This window comes from Astatotilapia calliptera, chromosome 17, assembly GCF_900246225.1.
Source record: "Astatotilapia calliptera chromosome 17, fAstCal1.2, whole genome shotgun sequence".
Taxonomy (NCBI): domain Eukaryota; kingdom Metazoa; phylum Chordata; class Actinopteri; order Cichliformes; family Cichlidae; genus Astatotilapia; species Astatotilapia calliptera.
In genome coordinates this window covers 4,736,594-4,756,371 of record NC_039318.1, presented here as the reverse complement: position 1 = coordinate 4,756,371, position 19,778 = coordinate 4,736,594, and the positions used below count along the sequence as shown (strand labels likewise).

The 19,778-nt window shown below is 40.9% G+C and overlaps 1 protein-coding gene across 4 annotated transcripts in view; it reads left to right on the top strand.

The window, feature by feature from the left end:
• Positions 1 to 19,778, top strand: part of pik3r3b (phosphoinositide-3-kinase, regulatory subunit 3b (gamma)) — a 232,412-nt gene that overhangs the window by 198,822 nt on the left and 13,812 nt on the right. Inside the window, exon 1 of one of the 4 annotated variants that reach the window (XM_026147117.1) lies at positions 15,534 to 17,099. The exons of the other annotated variants lie outside the window; for them this stretch is intronic. Within the exon in view, the coding sequence (XP_026002902.1) occupies positions 16,985 to 17,099 (115 nt within the window). The 5' untranslated portion in view covers positions 15,534 to 16,984. Of the gene's footprint in view, positions 1 to 15,533; positions 17,100 to 19,778 lie in introns of those variants that run through there. 4 annotated transcript variants of the gene reach the window in all.

Genomic DNA, 19,778 nt, shown 5'->3' with positions numbered 1-19,778 from the left:
GCTCGCCCCGCCGTGACAGTTTTACATTATGCCCTGTACAAATTTGTTATCACTAGTTGCCTGTAATGAACTCCTGCAAGTGGCTACTGGACAGGTAGGTATGCTACTCCATACAGTCTCAAATTGTGATTAAGTAAAAATAGCTTAGCTTTTTTATGGTGCTCAAATTTTAATTGGAATTTCTTTCTTTCCAAGCTTTTCAAGCTTCTTCGAACCAGTGCATTTACCACTGTCATTGTGATATTTAGAGGCTCTGTTACCCATTGTTACCCATTAGTTACATTTTTTCCCAGGTAGAGTATTATAGATGAATCATGAATTATTAGCCTGTTGCTACCTGTTGTTTTATATTCAATGCAAACAACTACAAACTGTTTATATAGATTGTAAAGCAGAGAACTTGTGAGCATTTGACAATTTAATGACAGCCTTTTATGGTTCGCTTTTTAAATAGCTGGGCAAGCAGGATTAATTGGGACTATGTCATCTCTCTCAGTGAGAATGATGAAAGTTCAAATACGAACTTCTATTAAAAGCTAACAGCAGGAACTGCAATCAGTGCATTTCAAAAGAAATGAATGTATGATCTTAGAAATATAGATTTCAATTACTCTAAATACAAGAAGCTGCCATCTAAAGTAAAACAAAAAGAATTGCATATCAGTGTCCTCAAAAAATCTGAATGATATTCTGGACTGTCTCAACATCAACCTGGCCAGTAAGACAGCACAACATTAGACTTGAGATGGCAAAGGCCTTGGTTATTTGGTAACTGTGATGTTTACAGATGTTTTATTTTGAAAGGTCGAACAGGAAACGAAAAAAATGAACAAGTTAGCGCTGCAGACTGTGTTATCGCTGCAAGCCTGAGAATAAAAGAATGGAACTGAGAATTACCGAGGGTGTGATCATTAATGTTTGAGGCATGCAAACATTACATTGGCGATGAGAGTAAAGGTTACAACCAAAGCAAGACGAAGAAAGTTGCCCTACCCGGAGCTTAAGAGACAAGAACATGGCTGCACACGCTACTCCACTTCCACCCTTCGACACGGAGACCGACCTCGGTTCCGTCGGACCTCGCTGGACGAAATGGCTTCAGAGGTTTGAAAACTACACCACCGCAATGAATATTACTGGAGATGCAAGATTAAGAGCATTATTGCTGCATGTGGCTGGTGAAAAAGTGCATGACGTTTACGACACGTTAGCAACAGATGGCGACAAGTACGCAGATACAAAACAGAAATTGTCAGCGTACTTTGCGCCTAAGAAAAACGTGCAGTATCAGATTTATCTGTTCAGGAAAGCGGTGCAAGAGTCAGGTGAAACGTTGGACAACTATCACACCAGGCTTAGGATTCTAGCCAAAAACTGTGAGTTTGCAGACATGACTGCAGAAATCAAAACACAAATTATCCAAAGCTGTACATCATCACAGCTGCGTAGAAAAGCACTCAGAGAACCTGATTTAACGTTGGATGATCTATTAAATCACGGGTGTGCATGTGAGTTGTCTGAATTGCAAGCTACAGGGATGGAAGCTGACAAGACAGCTGCAGTTAATAAAGTACAGCACAAAACAGGACGTGATACCACGGCGAGAAACAAATGGACACCCTCATGGCAGCCGAATAACCGCTGTCGAAACTGTGGAGGCAGATATCCTCATGAGCAAGGCTGCCCAGCCAAAGACAAAATCTGTAATTCTTGTGGCAAATACAATCATTTTGCAAAGCAATGTCGCTCAAAGAGAAAAGAGACACATTGTGGAAAGAAGTATAAGAAAAATCTGCCACCGCAAACAGTTCATCAAGTAACAGATAGCACTGCACATGTGGAGACAGGGCACACATCCAGCAGTGATGACGCCTATGTATATGTGGTGAACACAGCTAAACATCCTAAACTCCCACATACTGAAATCAGAGTAATGGGCACCCAGATACAGGTGCTAATCGATTCTGGGGCCACTGCTAACTGCTTAACTGAAGCTACCTACAACAAACTGACACCACGTCCTACTTTGACGTCTACAGACATCAAGATTTACCCATACCACTCATCTACGTCTCTCCCTGTGTGTGGTGCATTCAGGTGCAGTGTGGAAAAACAAGACAAAACAGTTAGGTGTTCCTTCTTTGTCATTAAAGGAGGAGGTTTCAATATTTTGAGTTTTGAAACCTCAAAAGCCTTGGGACTCCTCCATATTGTGACTGCGGTCTCTTCTCAGTCTCAACGTTCTGTTGCAGACAAGCTAGTAGAACAACACCCAGAACTTTTCCAGGGAATTGGAAAACTCAAAGATTTTCAAGTGAAACTGCACATAAACACAGATGTAAAATCAACCTGTCAACCACACAGACGTGTTCCTTTTCATTTACGTCAAAAAGTGGAGGATGAACTTCAGAAATTAGAAGCTGATGACATTATTGAAAAGGTTACAGGACCAACACCGTGGGTTTCACCCATTGTAACACTGCCAAAACCAAAGAATCCGAATGACGTACGGATATGTGTGGACATGAGACAAGCATACACTGCAATCGAACGAGAACGACACGTCACGCCCACGATTGATGATGTAATCCATGAGCTGAATGGATCTACGGTGTTCTCAAAACTTGATCTCAGGGCAGGATACCACCAACTTGAATTACACCCCGACAGCCGCTACATTACGACGTTCACTACTCATCTGGGACTTCGGCGCTATAAAAGACTGAGCTTTGGAGTCTCTTCTGCAGCTGAAGTGTTCCAAAATGCTATTTATCAGACGCTGCAAGGACTGAACGGAGTCAAAAATCTCAGTGATGACATTATAGTCTTTGGCAGGGACCAGGCTGATCATGACAGCAATCTTACAGCTCTCTTTAAGCGACTATCAGAGTCAGGTCTTACTCTGAATCGAGAGAAGTGTGAATTTAATAAAACGAAACTTGAGTTTTTTGGTTTCATCTTCTCTGCAGGTGGCGTTTCAGCAGATCCTAAAAAGGTTGCAGCAGTTCAAAACGCTCCCAACCCAAAAACACCTGCTGACATCAAAAGTCTCCTTGGCATGGCCAATTACTGCTCAAGGTTCATCAGAGACTTCTCATCGATCTCTGAGCCACTGCGCAGGCTCACGCACAAGGACACCCCTTGGACATGGGGTCAAGACCAAGAAACTGCGTTGCAGGCACTCAAGGTCAGTCTCACAAGCGACACGACGATGTCCTACTTCTATCCCAGCAGACAGACTGAACTGATAGTTGATGCTAGTCCAGTAGGACTGGGTGCCATTCTCTGTCAAAAAGATGAAAAGGGGATGAAACACATTATTGCATATGCAAGCAGAGCACTGAGTGATGTGGAAACGAGATACTCGCAGACAGAGAAAGAAGCACTCGCCATTGTGTGGAGTTGCGAACATTTCCATTTGTATGTTTATGGACATCCATTCACACTGGTGACCGATCACGAGGCACTCGAAATCATCTGGAATAACCCAAGATCAAAACCACCTGCCAGAATAGAAAGATGGGGACTGAGACTTCAGCCATATAACTTCAGAGTGGAATACAGAAAAGGTGCTGATAATCCAGCTGACTTTATGTCACGTCATCCAGTGCCAACACAGGAGAATGAAAGTGCTCGTGCATGTAAGGTTGCAGAAGAGTATGTCAATTTCTTCTCTTATCACTCCACCCCAAAAGCCATGACACTTCACGAGATAAAAACAGAGACTCTGAAAGACCAGGTTCTGCAGGAAGTCATCGGTCACATCAGAAACAACACGTGGCATCTAACAGATAAATCCCAGCATGCTGACATGTTGAAATCATTCAAACATGTTCAAAGTGAACTAACAGTAGCCGACTCATCTGACTTCATCCTCAGAGGCACGAGGATAGTCATTCCAACTATCCTACAAGAAAGAGCAATACAGCTGGCACACGAAGGGCACCAGGGTATCGTCAAGACCAAAGCGCTGCTACGTACCAAAGTATGGTTCCCAGAGATCGATCGGAAAGCAGAATCTGCAGTTCAAAACTGTCTGCCATGCCAAGCTAGCACACCTGTCACACACACTGACCCTCTGCAGATGTCACCATTACCGGAAACGCCCTGGCACAGTGTCAGTGCAGACTTTTATGGACCACTCCCTACGGGGGAATACCTGCTCGTCATCACAGACGAGTATTCTCGCTATCCAGTCGTTGAAAGTGTACGCTCAACATCAGCATCTTCTGTTATCCCAGTAATTGACAAAGTGTTCTCCATGTTTGGGATCCCAAGGACAGTAAAAACTGACAATGGTCCTCTTTTTAACAGTGAGGCTTTCTCACAGTTTGCAGACTACCTAGGATTCCATCATCGCAAAATCACACCTTGTTGGCCTCAGGCGAATGCCATTGCTGAGAGATTCATGAGAACCCTAGGTAAAGCACTGAGAGTTGCCGAGACGCAGGGCACACCATGGAAACAGCAGCTAAACATCTTTCTTCGTGAGTACAGATCTACACCTCATAGCACAACAGCGAGTTCACCAGCTGAAATACTGTTTCAACGCCAGCTATACACCAAGCTCCCTTTCGTTAACACCACTCCACGGAAGTGTTCAGATGCTGAAGTGAGAGCAAGGGATGATAGTGCAAAGATCAAGATGAAGGTGATCGCAGATGCAACTCGTCACGCCAGACCACACTCACTAAGTCCGGGTGACACAGTGCTGCATCGCCAACCCAAGCACAACAAATTATCCACACCATACAATGCAAAACCCTACAAAGTGACTAAGGTTAAGGGTTCTGAAATTACAGCTACACGGGATGGACACTCAATTGTCAGGAATGCCTCATTCTTCAAGAAAATCAGACATGGACTTGAAGATGCCCCACCTGGACGGCATGTCGACCCCGCCTTAACAGACAAGCCCAGATACCCAGTCAGATCAAACAGACGCGCACCTATGCATCTGTCTGATTACATCAGATCTAAGACTTGAATATCTGAGTGACCAGTTAAAAGTTACGCTGCGTGTAACATGTTTGTTGTTCCTGAATCTAACACTGTGACCAGTATTATAGTGTTGAATGTTGATAGTGTTTAGTCACAGATCTGTGCAAACGCAGTGCTGTTTAAGTGATGTTTAGGTGTGGAGAAACTCAAGTAATAAGAACGTTCAGTAATTTTATTAGGTGTCGTTGTCATAGGTTCAGATTAATAATTCACCTCGCTGAATATATAAGTTTGGTTAAAAAAAAAAAGGAGGTGATTGTGATGTTTACAGATGTTTTATTTTGAAAGGTCGAACAGGAAACGAAAAAAATGAACACGTTAGCGCTGCAGACTGTGTTATCGCTGCAAGCCTGAGAATAAAAGAATGGAACTGAGAATTACCGAGGGTGTGATCATTAATGTTTGAGGCATGCAAACATTACAGTAACGATGACTGTGGAGAGAAAAACAATTCTAGCACTTGACATCATTCATTCAGAATGATTAAAATGTTAAAAGTGAGTGAAATCCATATGTAGAAAATGCTGCAATGGACTGAACGATTCCCTACATTCAACTATGCAGACAAAACACACCTTCTGCTGTTTGGCTGACTTACACTCAACTTAAAGAGCAAAACTACTGACTTTAAATGAACTAGAAGGAGGTGAAGATTGGTAACAACACAGGGCAGTGCTTCTCACAGCAAAGGTGGGGAAAATGTTTGCACTCCCTGGTGCATGTCTCCACGTGAAGTGTTTACGCATACACTAGTGCAAAATCACTAAAGTATGAAACGTATAATAGAACTGGGACACAGTACAAATGTTTCCTGCTTTTCTTAGAGTATCAGCACTGTTGATATTCACAATCATAATGCCTGTTAATGATCTTCAACACCCACTGTTCAGCACTTCCAGCTCTGAGCTTGTTGGCATTGTCACTGAATCCACTGCAGGGCCTTGATGTTTGCCCCCACATGCTCCTCTTCAAGTCTTCCTCTTATTCCTTTCCCCGTTTACAGCAAATCCTTCATTTCTGACCAGTGGGTGTTGGAATTCTTCTCATGTCAGGCAGCGTGGGTCAGCTTGGCTCGCTCTAACGTGTTTCATTTACAGTAGTTTAATGTAATCTGTGGGTGTCAGGGAAATGCTGTAAATGTGCATGTGTGCTTTATGATCCTCCACCTTTGTCTCCAGCAGCAGGCAGAGTGTGGCAAACAAAGAAGCTGCCTGTTCCTTTCGGCTGTCTGGGTGAATCTGTTTGTACACCTGACACAGATTTCCCCTCATTACCCCAGCGTACACACAAACATCTTTTCAGTGCTCCAGGGGGTCACTGCTGGTGATTCTCTCACTGTCAGTTCAAATGAACGGCTATTTTGCTTTTACACCTCCAGTTTATGAGACCTTGGCAGCAACACTATTTAACTGTGCCACTGCTGTCATACACTGGTTTTTAAAGGGTCTCTGCACTTTATGTTTTGGGAAAGGATATGTCTTATCTGTTCTGCATGCAAAGCAAGTGCTATAACAAGAGCCATACACAAATGAGGCAGAGACAGATGAGAGTGAGAGTCACAGAAGAGGTCTGGGTGTAGCACCCAAAGATGGGAGGTTGTCCTTGTGACTGTTTTAGAACTCAGATAAGGAGTATTTGCTCTCTGCTGTAATCTCGTCGAGGACTGCTCTATTGGTTTGAGTTCTGGTGACTGTGAAGGCTATTTGACTACAGTGAACTCAGACGTGTTTAACAAACCACTTTGAGGTCGTTTGAGCTTTGTGACACTTCATGTTGCTACAGAAGCAGAAGTAGCCATCACAAGATTGGTACAAAGTGGTAATTAAAGGATAGTCACTGTCAACAACATTTAGGTAGCGTGTGGCATTTATTTGAATGATTCTTACCTTGGAATTAAGGACCCTAAGTAAATATCCTATAAGTAAATATATAAGATAAGTAAATATCTATAACGATGAACTTGTCTATTAAAATTTGATGGGATGTGTGTGAGGTCCAAATGACTTAGACTCAGGTGGAGCGCAGGATCTATCCAGAGGAGAACTTTGTTATTACAAACTATTCTACCATGTAAACCTGAAATCATTGTCTAACACCTCATCATTGTGATGTGTAGAAGAGCTCCAAACATTACTTCACAGAAGATACTGAGCCACTGGTGTGTTAAAGAAGATACTGTTGTGTCAAATGTGTTATCGCTGTTGTTTTTTTTCTGCTGTGTGTGGCCACAGGTACATACTAAAGTCTAAGACAATACATTCACTTAAGTAGCTGCAGTTTTATGGGTATTGCAAAATGGAATGTATGGAACTACATGAAAATTACTCTCTGTGCACTGCTGAGAAAAGACCCTGACAGACGTTGTAATTATGATACAGTCTTCATATATTGAAACTGGCATGCAACTTGATGTCATCCATGTTTTGGCGGTGGCTGATGGTCATTCCATTCCTGAATGTAAATTCATGTCTGCTCTTTGTGATGACCTGGCTAAGGGGGTTGAGTTTTTGACACCTACATCATGAGTGCATTTTTCCTCCCCAGTAACATAAAAAAAAATTGCACAATGCATTTTAAGCAATAAACTGGAAAAAAATTTGAAAATATGATACAAATTAAAATTCATATATGTAAATTCATATTTAATTTTTTTTTAATTGCCAAAAGGTTCAACAGGCATTCCATTTTCATAACTTTGAATTTTCTGCAAATTAATTCATGGTTGAGGCTTTAAAAGGTTAAGAAAATTGATGAATGGATAAAGTGGAAAAATATATTTTAGCAGCTGAGGTTAATTTCTATGTTGGGAGTGTATTTAAGTAACTTTAGTCATGATTTGGTTATGATACTTTTCTAAATCATCTGACTGGTGCTTCTTGAACTGACTGGTATCTTTATAGCGAGGTCTGCCTGCCTCTGCTGGACCACTTGATGCTCAGGCAGCCTGCCTGCTTGACTCTCTGCTTAGCTGTTTACCTGCCTGTCCTGCTGTAAGTCTGTCTGTCGGCAGAACTGTCTGACTACGGCATGAATAATGCTGAGCCATGGTGCCCTGCTGCCTTGACAACCAATGGAGAGTGGGGAGAGGACAAGAAGAAGGGGGTCTGTGTGGGTAGAGAGCAAATATAGAAGGGAGAGGGGGGTGTGACGGTGTGTGTGGGCACGAGACGGGGGCCGGGCATATGCTGGAGGGATCTGATCAAGGAAAGAGAAAGCAATAGAAAGATTTGAAGAAAAGCCAGAAAATGAGCTGCAAAGCAAAAACTAACAAAATGTTGAAAAAGGAGAATAAGACTGAGAAACAAGTAAGAAAGGTAGCTCAGCAGTTTTGGATGCAGACTACAGGAGCAGATGCAGCCTGTTTCATACTGTCACCAGAGTGTTGCATCATGGGATCAGGACCATGGGGACATTTACACTGTGGGATGACATCACCCGTTGCCGAGTCAGACCTCGTCTGCTTGGCTCTGTCTGACTACCTTAAAAGATGCTGCTTCTTTCAGTTTTTGCTCTCCTCTATCAGACGGTCTGCTTTTCTGTCTGACCGCCCATCGCAAAGGAAGTGAAAAGACAAAGAGCCAGATCGACAGATGAACAGAGCGCCATACAGGGAGAGAGGGAAAAAGACGCAGATGCTAGTGGAGAGTTTCGGCCTTGTCTGCCAGCATGATATAGCAATCTGAAAAAGGAATAAGGGAGGAGGAAGGGTGGAAAGATTTGGGTTTAGTTCAGTCAAAAAGTGTGTATTAGTGTGTGTGTCTGCCATCTATGTCCTACCTTCTCTTTTCTGATCTGCTGTTTCTCTTGGCACACTGACTGGCTGGTTACACAAAAAATAGATACCAAGCAAGAAGAGTATTGTACCGTCATCTTCATTTTTACTAAAATAGCATCCTTGATGTATTCTTTAAACATGCAAAATCGACACCAGAGGGTGACAATCGTCCTTCTTAACTTGGTTATTTCTATGTATGTGGTTACATTCTTATGGCTTTTGTCTTTTCTAATCTTGCCTTCACCTGATCCTGTTACTGATGCACTCAGTGCTATAATCACTCATTGCATTATATTATGTAGAGCCTCTGTCCAAAGCAGCTCTACCGCTCAGTTCTGTGCTATAAATGTGTTTTATTTATTGAATTTAAGCCAAGCAAATCAACATGATGTTCAGTCAGAAAGGCTTCTTAAATTTCCAAATCAACTGCTCCCCCATGATATTATGAACCTGTAATTATTCAACACCGCTTTTAAAATCCCTGGATAGGTGTTAATATAATTTTAGCCACTTAAATTGAGAAAATAATCAGGTATCATCATCTGTGCTCATATGGCATTTATCATTTCAGTCTTTTGTTTACGCAATCCACTAGTTTTGCTTCCCACCCTTAATTTCCCATGTGAATATTCCAGAAATTCTATCAGTGCACCATGCTTATTTAAATACATCACACAACTTTATGCTAAACTGATTTCATCGTTTTTTATTTAGCTTACACACAGCCCTACTTCTGCTGAATATGTAATGACTGCACAAATACAATTTCAAATGAATAAATATTAATATCAATATAAATCTGGCCTGTGCTGGAATTGGCAATTATTCATTTCTATTGTTTCTATAGTCCTGTTACCTTCACTCTATTGTGTCTATCCTAATATTCTGAATATTCTAATATTCATTCTCCTGATCAGCTCCAGTTTAACTACTATGGAGGATTTATCCACTGTAGGCAAAATAAAAGCAGAGTTATGATTTGTAGCCAGAGCCTGTTACTCAACCCTACTTGGATAACAGATTTCAACGGTTTGGAACTAACGACATAATTTCAAAGTTACCAAGGGTTTAGGACTTAAGCCACCTTAGACGTGTTAAAAACTGTGGTTCCTCTAATGGCCACAAACAATAAAATAAACTTTCATCATTCATACAAAAATCTATAGGTGTGTTGAGTCAGGCTGCCAGGTTTCATCTCAGCTAATGTTTTTTGCTTTAAATGATGGACACATGGTCTCAGTAGGGTGTTGTCAATAACTGATGAAAATCGGGCTAATTGCTACTGCTACTTCTGCTTGACTGATGCAGTGTGCAACAAACTGAGTTCACACAGGTGGAGCAATGCTTTGATTTTGCGATACAGGCTCAGGGAGTCAATCCTCTCCAAATAGTAATGACTTCACTGGTTCATTGGTGAATCAGACAGGAAATAACTGAGCTGGAAAGTCTGGAACAGGGAAACCAAGCTTGAGTTGGAGTTCACATGACTCACAGCACACAGCACTAAGACCAAGACAGTCGATGTAAATCCAATGTGCAAGATCCTTCAAAGCCCTGATCAAACCAGTATCTGTGATGTTAACTACAGCACGGTGTCTAGTCAATGGTGTTTAAGCTTGGTCTTACCCCTGGAGATGCTTGTTCACTTAGAAGAAATGTACTTAGCAGGGGTCTCCTGAACTTCTTTTGTTCTAGATACATAACTTATCTGGGAATCTGCTTTTCTCAACTGGGAACTGCATAAATGTTTCTAAAATGAGTTCTCGTGTGTTAACTGGTAATGCATTCTAGACTTTACAGGACTTTTTATAAAAGTTTTTTTCTTCTGGTTGACCTGGTTTGATGAAAAAGAATGTTTCTCAAAACGGGGCCTGAATTTAAACATTACAAGATTATAGAAATGTATAGAACTGGACTTTTTGCTATTAAAAAGCAGCTGAATTATTTTGGCTGAAAATTCATATAGATATTAAAGTTTTAGAAAGTGATTTTTTTATAATAAGGTAGATTCTTTAATGTCTTAGGACCTGGCATCCACATATGTGGACATCACATTTTGGGTTGTCTAGACCAAAATACTCAATTTTGCTCTACAAGGGCCTGATATCCACTTATGAGGACATTATACAGGGATATTATACTGCCACTGTTCTATCGAAGTTTAAAACGAACGTCCTCATATGTGGATCTCATTTTAGTCAAAAGCAAAAATCAGGTAAAAAATAAAAATCAGGTAATTCTTTGTTTTTACATGAGGTCCAAATCAGCCCAAATAGCAAAGAGAAATTAAGAATGCATGCCATGAAGGAGTTCAGGTCTTAGGAGGTTAAATCTATAAAGGCAGCTTATGTAGAGGATTTAAAAGAATCGTCTTCAGTTTGCAAATTCTGAACACATTTTAATGACCTTTTTTTAAAAAAAAATTTGGTACAAATGTTTGTTGAAGCCAAAGGTAAACAACATTGTGATCTCACAGCCTTTCCATTTTTGTAAATGTGATGTCTTAGGAACATCTAGAGGGAATTTCATCACATCTGGTGCAAATTTGCACATGAATGTAAAGATGATGAGAAGACGACAACATTTTGGCAGATGGTGGTCAAAGGTTTAGGTCATTGACATCACAGACAACACTTTTTTGAGCCATAAGTCAAGAATTCATTATATACTTGAGCCAAGACACTATATTCAAAAGAAGAATGCTATTTACATCTGCAGACATTTATATTTGGTGGCATAGATTTGTTCTTCTTCTGACATCTTCAGCCTTCCATATTCATACATGGAAAATGGAAGATAATGAGAACATCTGTAAGACCCAGTACATAACACCAGGCATCGATGACAGAAGATATGAAACAAAAAAGCTGGACACAAAAGGATCTTTCCTTTTGGGACCTGTGATGGAGATGGGTTACAAATCAGTTTTCAGATGCACAGCAAGAAAAAAAAACTGTATGAGCATCTTACATAATTTGCCAAATGTATACAGAGGATATCAGCTGAGCCGTCAGCTTATGTGGACTGCCAATAAGATCAGTTGATCTACCAGGATTAGAGCTGGACTTGACTCGATTAATGTCAGAATTTTACTTAAATTACTAATAGAATGACACTTTACAGCTGTATTGTAAATGTTGCCATATTTTCAGAAAACCCAATGTTGAAAAAGTAAGGGAACAAAAGGATTACTGCTTGGCTACGTTGTGCATTCTAATGATAGTTGTTGCAGTGATGTGGGGGATGACACACTGTGTGCGTCTTCCCTGCGCCCTCAGAAAAGGCTTATGCATAATATATACAAAAGTGTCGTGCCATATTACGCAACCACCGTGTGTGTGTGTGTGTTTGTGTAAAAGTGTGTGTGCTCTCACGGACCCCACTCAGCCAACATCTATGTTTAGCAATCTATTCATGTCTACAGTTAAATTGTGCTCTCCACTCTAGTTATTACAGTGTCAGACAAAATGTGAAATCACCAATAGCCATGGATGATAAGCACAGAAATAGAGCAAGTAGTCAGAAAATTGTCAGACACACACACACACACACACACACACACATTAATAAACTACATATGACAAAGCCTAAATCCCAACAAAATATTTTAGGCACATGGACCAACGCCCCAATCTTTCTCTCCTGTCTTGTCTCTTAATTTCTTTATTTCTTGCTTCAGTTGCTTTGCACTGAAACCTGGCAGATTAGATCTCATCCATCTTTGTCTCAGGTTGCTCCTACAGTTTCTATCTTGACAGCAAATGTGCACGTTGCTACCTTTTCCTTTAAAAGAAAAAAAGTCTAACCATGTGCTCAGTCTGTGATAGATTGTACAGTAGTAACACTCTGACACCAGGAAACGTGTCAGGGAGATATACAATACTCTTCTGTCTCTTTCTAAATCGGTACACACACAATCTCACACAGAAGACCAATTAAATCTGTAAAACACAAGATTGAACACTGCACATTTACAGCACAAGCAAGCAGAAGAAAACACAGTTCGAATCCACCACCATCCTCCACCGTCTGGGGAGCACAGCTGGACATAATCACAGACAGACGAGACAGGAGAAGCAAAACTGAATATGATGAGACTGAAACTAAGACACATAAAGCCAAAGAGCGTGGAAAGAAAAGCGTCTGGACTTCTTTAAGTTTCTTGAAGATGTTTCACCTTCAAGAAAAGCTCCTTAGACTACAGCGACCTGGATGACTGAGAACCTTCACAGACACAAGACACATGAACTTAACAGGCAAAAGTAAACCACAAAGACAGAACTGACTAAACACAGGAGGTAACACAGAAACACAGGCTAGGCATGGAAATATAGGAGGACAGGAAAAACTAAAAACCTAACAAGATCAAAATCAAAAGACCAAAATGAGAACATAACCTAAGTAACAGTATATCCAAACTGAAAACTACAACAATGTCGAACTGAAAATTATCGAACTGAAAACTGAGCAGAATGGTGGGTGCAAACCAAGGATCATGAGTACTATCCCATTGGTAGTGGCAACTGTTTCTCACTCTCACAGCTAGGGAGAACAAGAGACAGCTCAACTAAATCAGAGGGAAAAGAGACAAGGGAAGTCCACGGATTCAATAACACAGGATCAAACAAATCAGGACTGTTGCAGTTGCAGATCATTTGCTCTGTGCTTTTTTGTGTGTGTGCTGGACACAGTGATTTAAGAGTAAACCATTGCAGCTTTCTATTCATGTTAACACTTACGACTGAAGATATAATATTGTCTGACATATCAGTCCTTCCTTCATTTTTATTTTTTGTCTTTTTAACATGATAATAGTGAAAGGCAGTGGAAAATTCTGCAAAACTAAAGGTTAAAGTAAGCGTTTTCAAAATCAGCAATTCTTTCAATCATCAGCCATTAATGGGTTTTTACATTGTCTGCCAAGCTTAAAAATGTTTTCTGTTACTTTGGGAATTTGTTTTCATTTTTGCATCTGATTGTAAATGTGCTTGAACAAGTGCCTGAAAACATAACTGTATATGTTTTGTGTATATGGAGCCATCGGAGAGGTATGCTATGCAAATAGGCCACTTGGTGCTCCTGCGATTGGTGGTTGGGAAATTAAATGGGGAGCTGTGTGCTGATGGTTGGGGACAGTGCAACCATCAGCGCACATCTCCCATCATCGTCCTCCCTTCCTGTGCTGTCTGCCCATCCTTCGTCCCTCTTCGTTTCTCCTTTGTTTGTCGAGAGGCAGTTTTAGCTGCTGTATCATTAATAGTGATCCATCTGCCAGGCTGTAAACACACACACAGTACAGAGAAGAACATTGTGCTGTGTGTATCCAGCATAAGTCATCTGTAACACAACCACCCACCCATACACACACACACACACACACAAACACACATTAATGATATATATGTGCGTACTGCATTACGGAGAATCCATTCAATTCCCTCAATTCACACAAGGTCCCTTCATCCTCCTTCATTTCTACCTCTCTTGTGATGGACAGATGAGACAGACAAGTTTATGGAAATATAGATGACTGGGTCAGTGATAGTAGGTGGGAGTTGCTTGCCTCGTCAAGTAGGACACTGGGCCAGACAAAGCAGCTGTCATTCCTGGCAGAGATTACTGTGGGATGATGGGGGTCTGGATCAAAATAATGGTCACCCATCATGGTGTTAATAAAATTATAATTATTATAAATTTAAAAAATGGAAACAAAGTTCTAAGAAAAATGATGTAAGCATTTTTTTTTCAGTGAAAGGACTTTGGGCAGTAGGTCAGCATCAGATGGTACTAGTCGAGGAATATGTCCATTTAGGTTCTGCTATAAAGCATGATAGCCTAATGGTGTGATTAGACCGAAAGAAAATGTTGTTTTCTCACAACACATAGCTAAGTAAGTCATACAAAATCTGTGCACACACTGTCTGACATAAAAAAGGAAGTCTTCTGTCCTGTTTTTTTTTTTTTGTTTTTTTTTGTTTTTTTGATTTTTATTGATTAGCATTCAAATATCTCAGTGAAAACAGAACAAAGATCTACCACAAAGCAAGAAAGCATGTTTTCTGCATATGGTGTCTCTATTCTCCTCTTTTGTGTCTTCTTTCCCTCCTCTTTTGGGATTTCTGTGGTTCTCCCTGATATCACATTTGCTTTATATTGAGACAGAAAAAAAAGAGAGAGTGTGAATATTTGAATGAATCAAAACTTTTACTTAACTCCAGCTATTGGAACTATACTGGAATAAAGTAGTTCTCCATTTCTATGTTGGGTAATATTTTTGGGCTGCAAGTGTTCCAGAAACGCTCTATCACCTGTACATGCACATATAATGAGGGGTAAAACTTCACTAATGTTTGGTCTAAACACAGCATTAATACTCTGTTTCGCTTTCAGAGACCCCTTTCCCACAACATATTGCCATTCATTGTTAATATAAAAATACCAAGCATTTTTAGAATCTTAAAATATGAACAAAAGGATCCCTAGAGATTGTGCTTGAACTAATAATCATGGAAATCCATACTATCCTTCTTGGTGGGTGGGTGTTTTGGGGGGTGTGTGTGTGTGTGTGGGGGGTAAATGTAATTATTACAGGCCTCATGCATGTTTGCATATCTCTAGCATTCCCTAATTCATGGTTAAGCTTCCATATTATCTGTAACTGTACTTACCTCACCATAGGAGGTTTTCTTCACATCGCAAATAGCAGTTAAACAGGCTAGTTAAACAAGCCCAGTGATCAAATAAACTAAAGCTCTATCACTGCAGCAGAAAAGACCCTTATGATGAAAAAGGGTGTACTTGCCACTATTTGGGAAAGGGAATTACCAAAAATTCAAAAAAGCTAGTGTAAAGAGACTTTAAAGGAGTTTATGAAGATGTGTGGACTTAGTCAGCTAGTACCTTTGGAGAGGACAAGCATTGTTGCCTATCCTACAAGAGGATAGTTGCTAATGTGGATACATAATCTTTAGGTATGTTATGCAAACATACAATCTCCCACATTGTAATCTCTGTTGCAATGTATTTCCATCTTATTCACACTGCTACTGACAATTTCCAAAACCATGCATAAGTGATTTTAATTTGTTTTGGGGGGGTTGTCCTTATATTTGGTGCCTGTTTGAATTAACCTCATAATGCTATAAACATGAACTAGAAACAAAACTTACTTGATATGTATATTTCACCAAGGTCATTATTTAATCTTCCTGTTTCTAGTTAATTTGCAGAAATTAATAAAGCAAGCACTGGCTCTCAGTCCTGGTTTGACTGGTAGTTATCATGCAGCATGTTATGTCATACCAAACAGCTGTCGGTGCTGTATGTACCAACCGAAGCTGGTAACATGTAGTCACACAGACTCAGGCGAAGGTTAGAAACTTAGTGGAAAACCACCGTATTTGTAACTTGCTCTTCATAGGCTGAGGTAATTTTCCTACTGGCTTTGAAATTCGGCTTCTGAGCTTGCGCAGAGCGCTTTGTCAGCGGCGTATAGAGGACAGAAACGGGCTAACCACTCTTCGAGTAATAAAGGGACGATTAATTATTCGTCAAATCGGCAGGGACGATAAAAAATTGGATTTCCTACATGGATTAGATAATGGCAATGAATAAATGAGGGATATTATTATATGTAACATTAAAGAGCAGTTTATTTACACTAAGTTTTATGTGAATATTTGGTGATATTTTTGTCCTCCCCTGCATGTCGTGTAGGAGTGGGTTTTCCCAGCCGTTGTCTGGCTCTGCCTCCGCCAGCCTCCTCCTGTCAGTGCGTTTCTTAAAATGAAACTAGCGAGACGGTGGCACCTGCGGAGGAGAGGCAGAGGGGGTTGTATGTAGAGCTGGCATCTACCTACCCACCGTTTAAAGGAAGTCTTTATGTGCATATATATGTAGACAGATAGATGCACACACATACATACAGGAGCCTTCATGAAGTTCCTCGAGTTGTTAACAATATTAACATGTCCGAGGGAGCAGTCGCAGCCCGGTGCTTGTTGTATACGTTTCGTCTATTCATTTAATCCTGAAGCAGGAATTCAGATAGAAGACTTAGAAGTAAACAGATAGATTAACATGGAGGCATATGACAGGAGCACACGATGATTGTTTCTTTTTTTCTTTTTTAAGTACGCCGGTCATTTTTACTTTGTTTAATAGCGTTTTTCTAATACAAAGACTGCCTGGTTAAGCTACAAGAAAGCAATGTATAACACAGTCTGGACGACCAAAAAAGCCGGCGAGGAAGGAGACTGGAGGGACGTGATGATGCCCTACTCCACAGAGCTGATATTTTATCTGGAAATGGACCAACCACCAGGTAAGCTTCAAGCCGGTGATAGCGGGGAAATGGTTAGTTGGACTGGAGTTAATTAGCTGGAGTGATGTGTGTTTAGGAGCTGTGTGCTTTGGTGTCTGGTGAAATTTGCAGAGAAGCTTTCAGATTTCACGTTTTGCTCCTGTTCGTACCGGTCACGCAGTTATGGCTTTGTTTTATTAGGGCTTCGCGGGCTTCTGGGCAGTCGTGATGTTTTAGGCACACTCGCTACATTTGTGACAGCGTACATAAACTTAGCGCTGTCTGTAGCTGAGAAGCAGGTAATTCGGGGACGAAGGAAATAAAATGGCAGTTTACAGCAGCAGTGACAGCGCTTTAAACGCCTTGGACTCTTTGTTTCTCGCTGTCCGGTGCACTCGCCACAGCTGATCTTTTGTACATTAAGATACAGATTTGCGTGATGACACAGTAGCTGCAGTCTCACTGTGGAGACAATAAGTCCCGTGTAGTCCGTACACTGAAGCATCCCCACTTCTTCTCTGCGTCTGATGGCTTTGCAAGAGGCCTATGAGATGATAGAATAGGAGCCAAGGTGACTGTATCTGCTGCTTAACCCATTTTAATTTAACCGTTGGAGAATTTGGCTTATGAGACCACCGGGTAAATGTTGTACAATACCGAGATTTGGTATTATTCCGCACTTGAAGTTTGCATTAAACCATTCCGACTGAATCATTCCAAAATCAGCTGTGCCGTGAGCGGGGAAGGGGGAGAGGGGGGGATGGGACAAGCAGGAAACCAAGAAAATGAATAAAACCTGGAATAAAACCGTCCTGAATATCTCCGAATAAAAACGATCTTCACTTGGACACATATAGAAGTCTTTGTGCCCTTTTCTAGCCAACTGTCACCCACAATTGAATAAGTTTCATTCATTCATTCCTCGGCAATTGTGCCAGTGTCATTCGACTCGCTCCTCTTCCTCCCTGCTTTTCTCCCCTCCTCAATGGATCATGGCGCAGATGTGGGACGTTGTGTTGTTTCCAGGAGGCGCTGTTGAATTGCCTTGTAGCTCTTTCGGGGTTTTTTTCCGTCTCCTTTCTTTTCCCTCCATGTATCTATTAAGATGCACTATACTCCGCAGCAACCTCACAGTGCCGTGTTGTGTCTATCTGTAGCATGCTGCAGAGTATTTGGGCTTAGAGCTCACTACCATTTTACCACGGGATGCTTGACTATGCAACATATTTTACGCTTGTGCTGGGTAAAAGTATTGTTTCAGCTACGTTTTCTCTTTAGACTTTGTATTTTGAAGTGCAGTCGGTAATCCTTTGTTGCTGCTGCTCAGTGCATTAGGGATGCAGATGCAAAATTCTGGCCATTTAATGGTGATTCACACATTTAACTGGCCACTGGACGGCTTTTATCGTGCCTAGTGCCATTTCTTTAGGGGTTTGTCATGGCACAAAAAATAACAGATTTTTGCTTTGCTCAGCAGACTGTTTCTATCTGACAAAATGTAGTGAACAAGAATGTTTTGGACCATAACAAACATTGTGTTGGCAATGTGAAACCTTCAGAACAGCATTTGTGTATATATGAGTGTTTTTGTAGACTGATTTGGTGTTTATAGAGGACAAATAATCCTCTGTTCCTATGCGAGTAGCTTCGCTGTTTCTGTTGGTTTTAGGTTGTACAGTACTCAGATTCTTACAGCTCTTTTGTCCAAATGAGCACATCCTGTCATTAGCTAAACCTCTAAGTCCACAGATGTTCATTACATGTGTATGTTTATTACACTGGAATTGAAATGTGAACACCTCACTGATATCTACAGTGTGTGAATTCCTGTGTGTGTACAGTGGTACTTGTGGTGTGATTAGCACAGGTGGAGTGTCACTGCCACCCCCAGGGGAGGGCAAGGCCTCCGTATCCACTGGCAACTTGGTGTGTGTGAAGCGACACTCTGTGGATGTGGGGTGAATGATGAGTCTCGTGTTTCAATGGAAAATCACCGGGACATTGTTGCCAAAGGACCATACCAGAGTGCTTTTTGCATGTCTAGGTTCATTTGCAGTACAATGCAGTGTTATACATTCCAGCTCCTCTTTCTTCTCCGTAGTTTTTATTCATGTGTACACAGAATAAAAGAAAAAGACCCCTTTGCCAAGATGACAAATCATTTTTTTCATTCATATTGTTCCTTTTCTTTATTTGTGCAGTCTGGATGCTTCCTTGCACGTGTTAAGAACAAGTTCTTCCTCCCCACTTTTACCAAGTGCTGCACATAGGGGGATTGTCTGATTGTTGTTCTCACTCTGATATTGTGGCCTCTTTACTTCATATAAAGCATAATTCGATTTCTGTCAGCTGGTGCTGTATAAATAAAATTAATTTGTTTTGTGTTGAAATGTGAGTCAGCGGAAAGATGCAAAATTGTTTTTCAAGTAAATAAATTGCAGCGTTGTCATGAAACTAAGCGTCAGTATGAGGACCTGTTCTGTAATAGGACAGAGGTGTCTTCTGCTAATTTTCCACCAGTGTAACTTTCCAGGCATAGCCCAGTAGAATGTCTGAAGATGTAGAATGTCTAGCACCTATGGTTTTGTCTGCATTTTAAGCCTTTTTTGAAACTAATTCTGGTTGGAGAAGCTGGAAGCTCATTCTGGTTCCAGCTTTTCCCTGTAGGAGAAGCTGGAACAAGAATCAGTTTTCAACAAG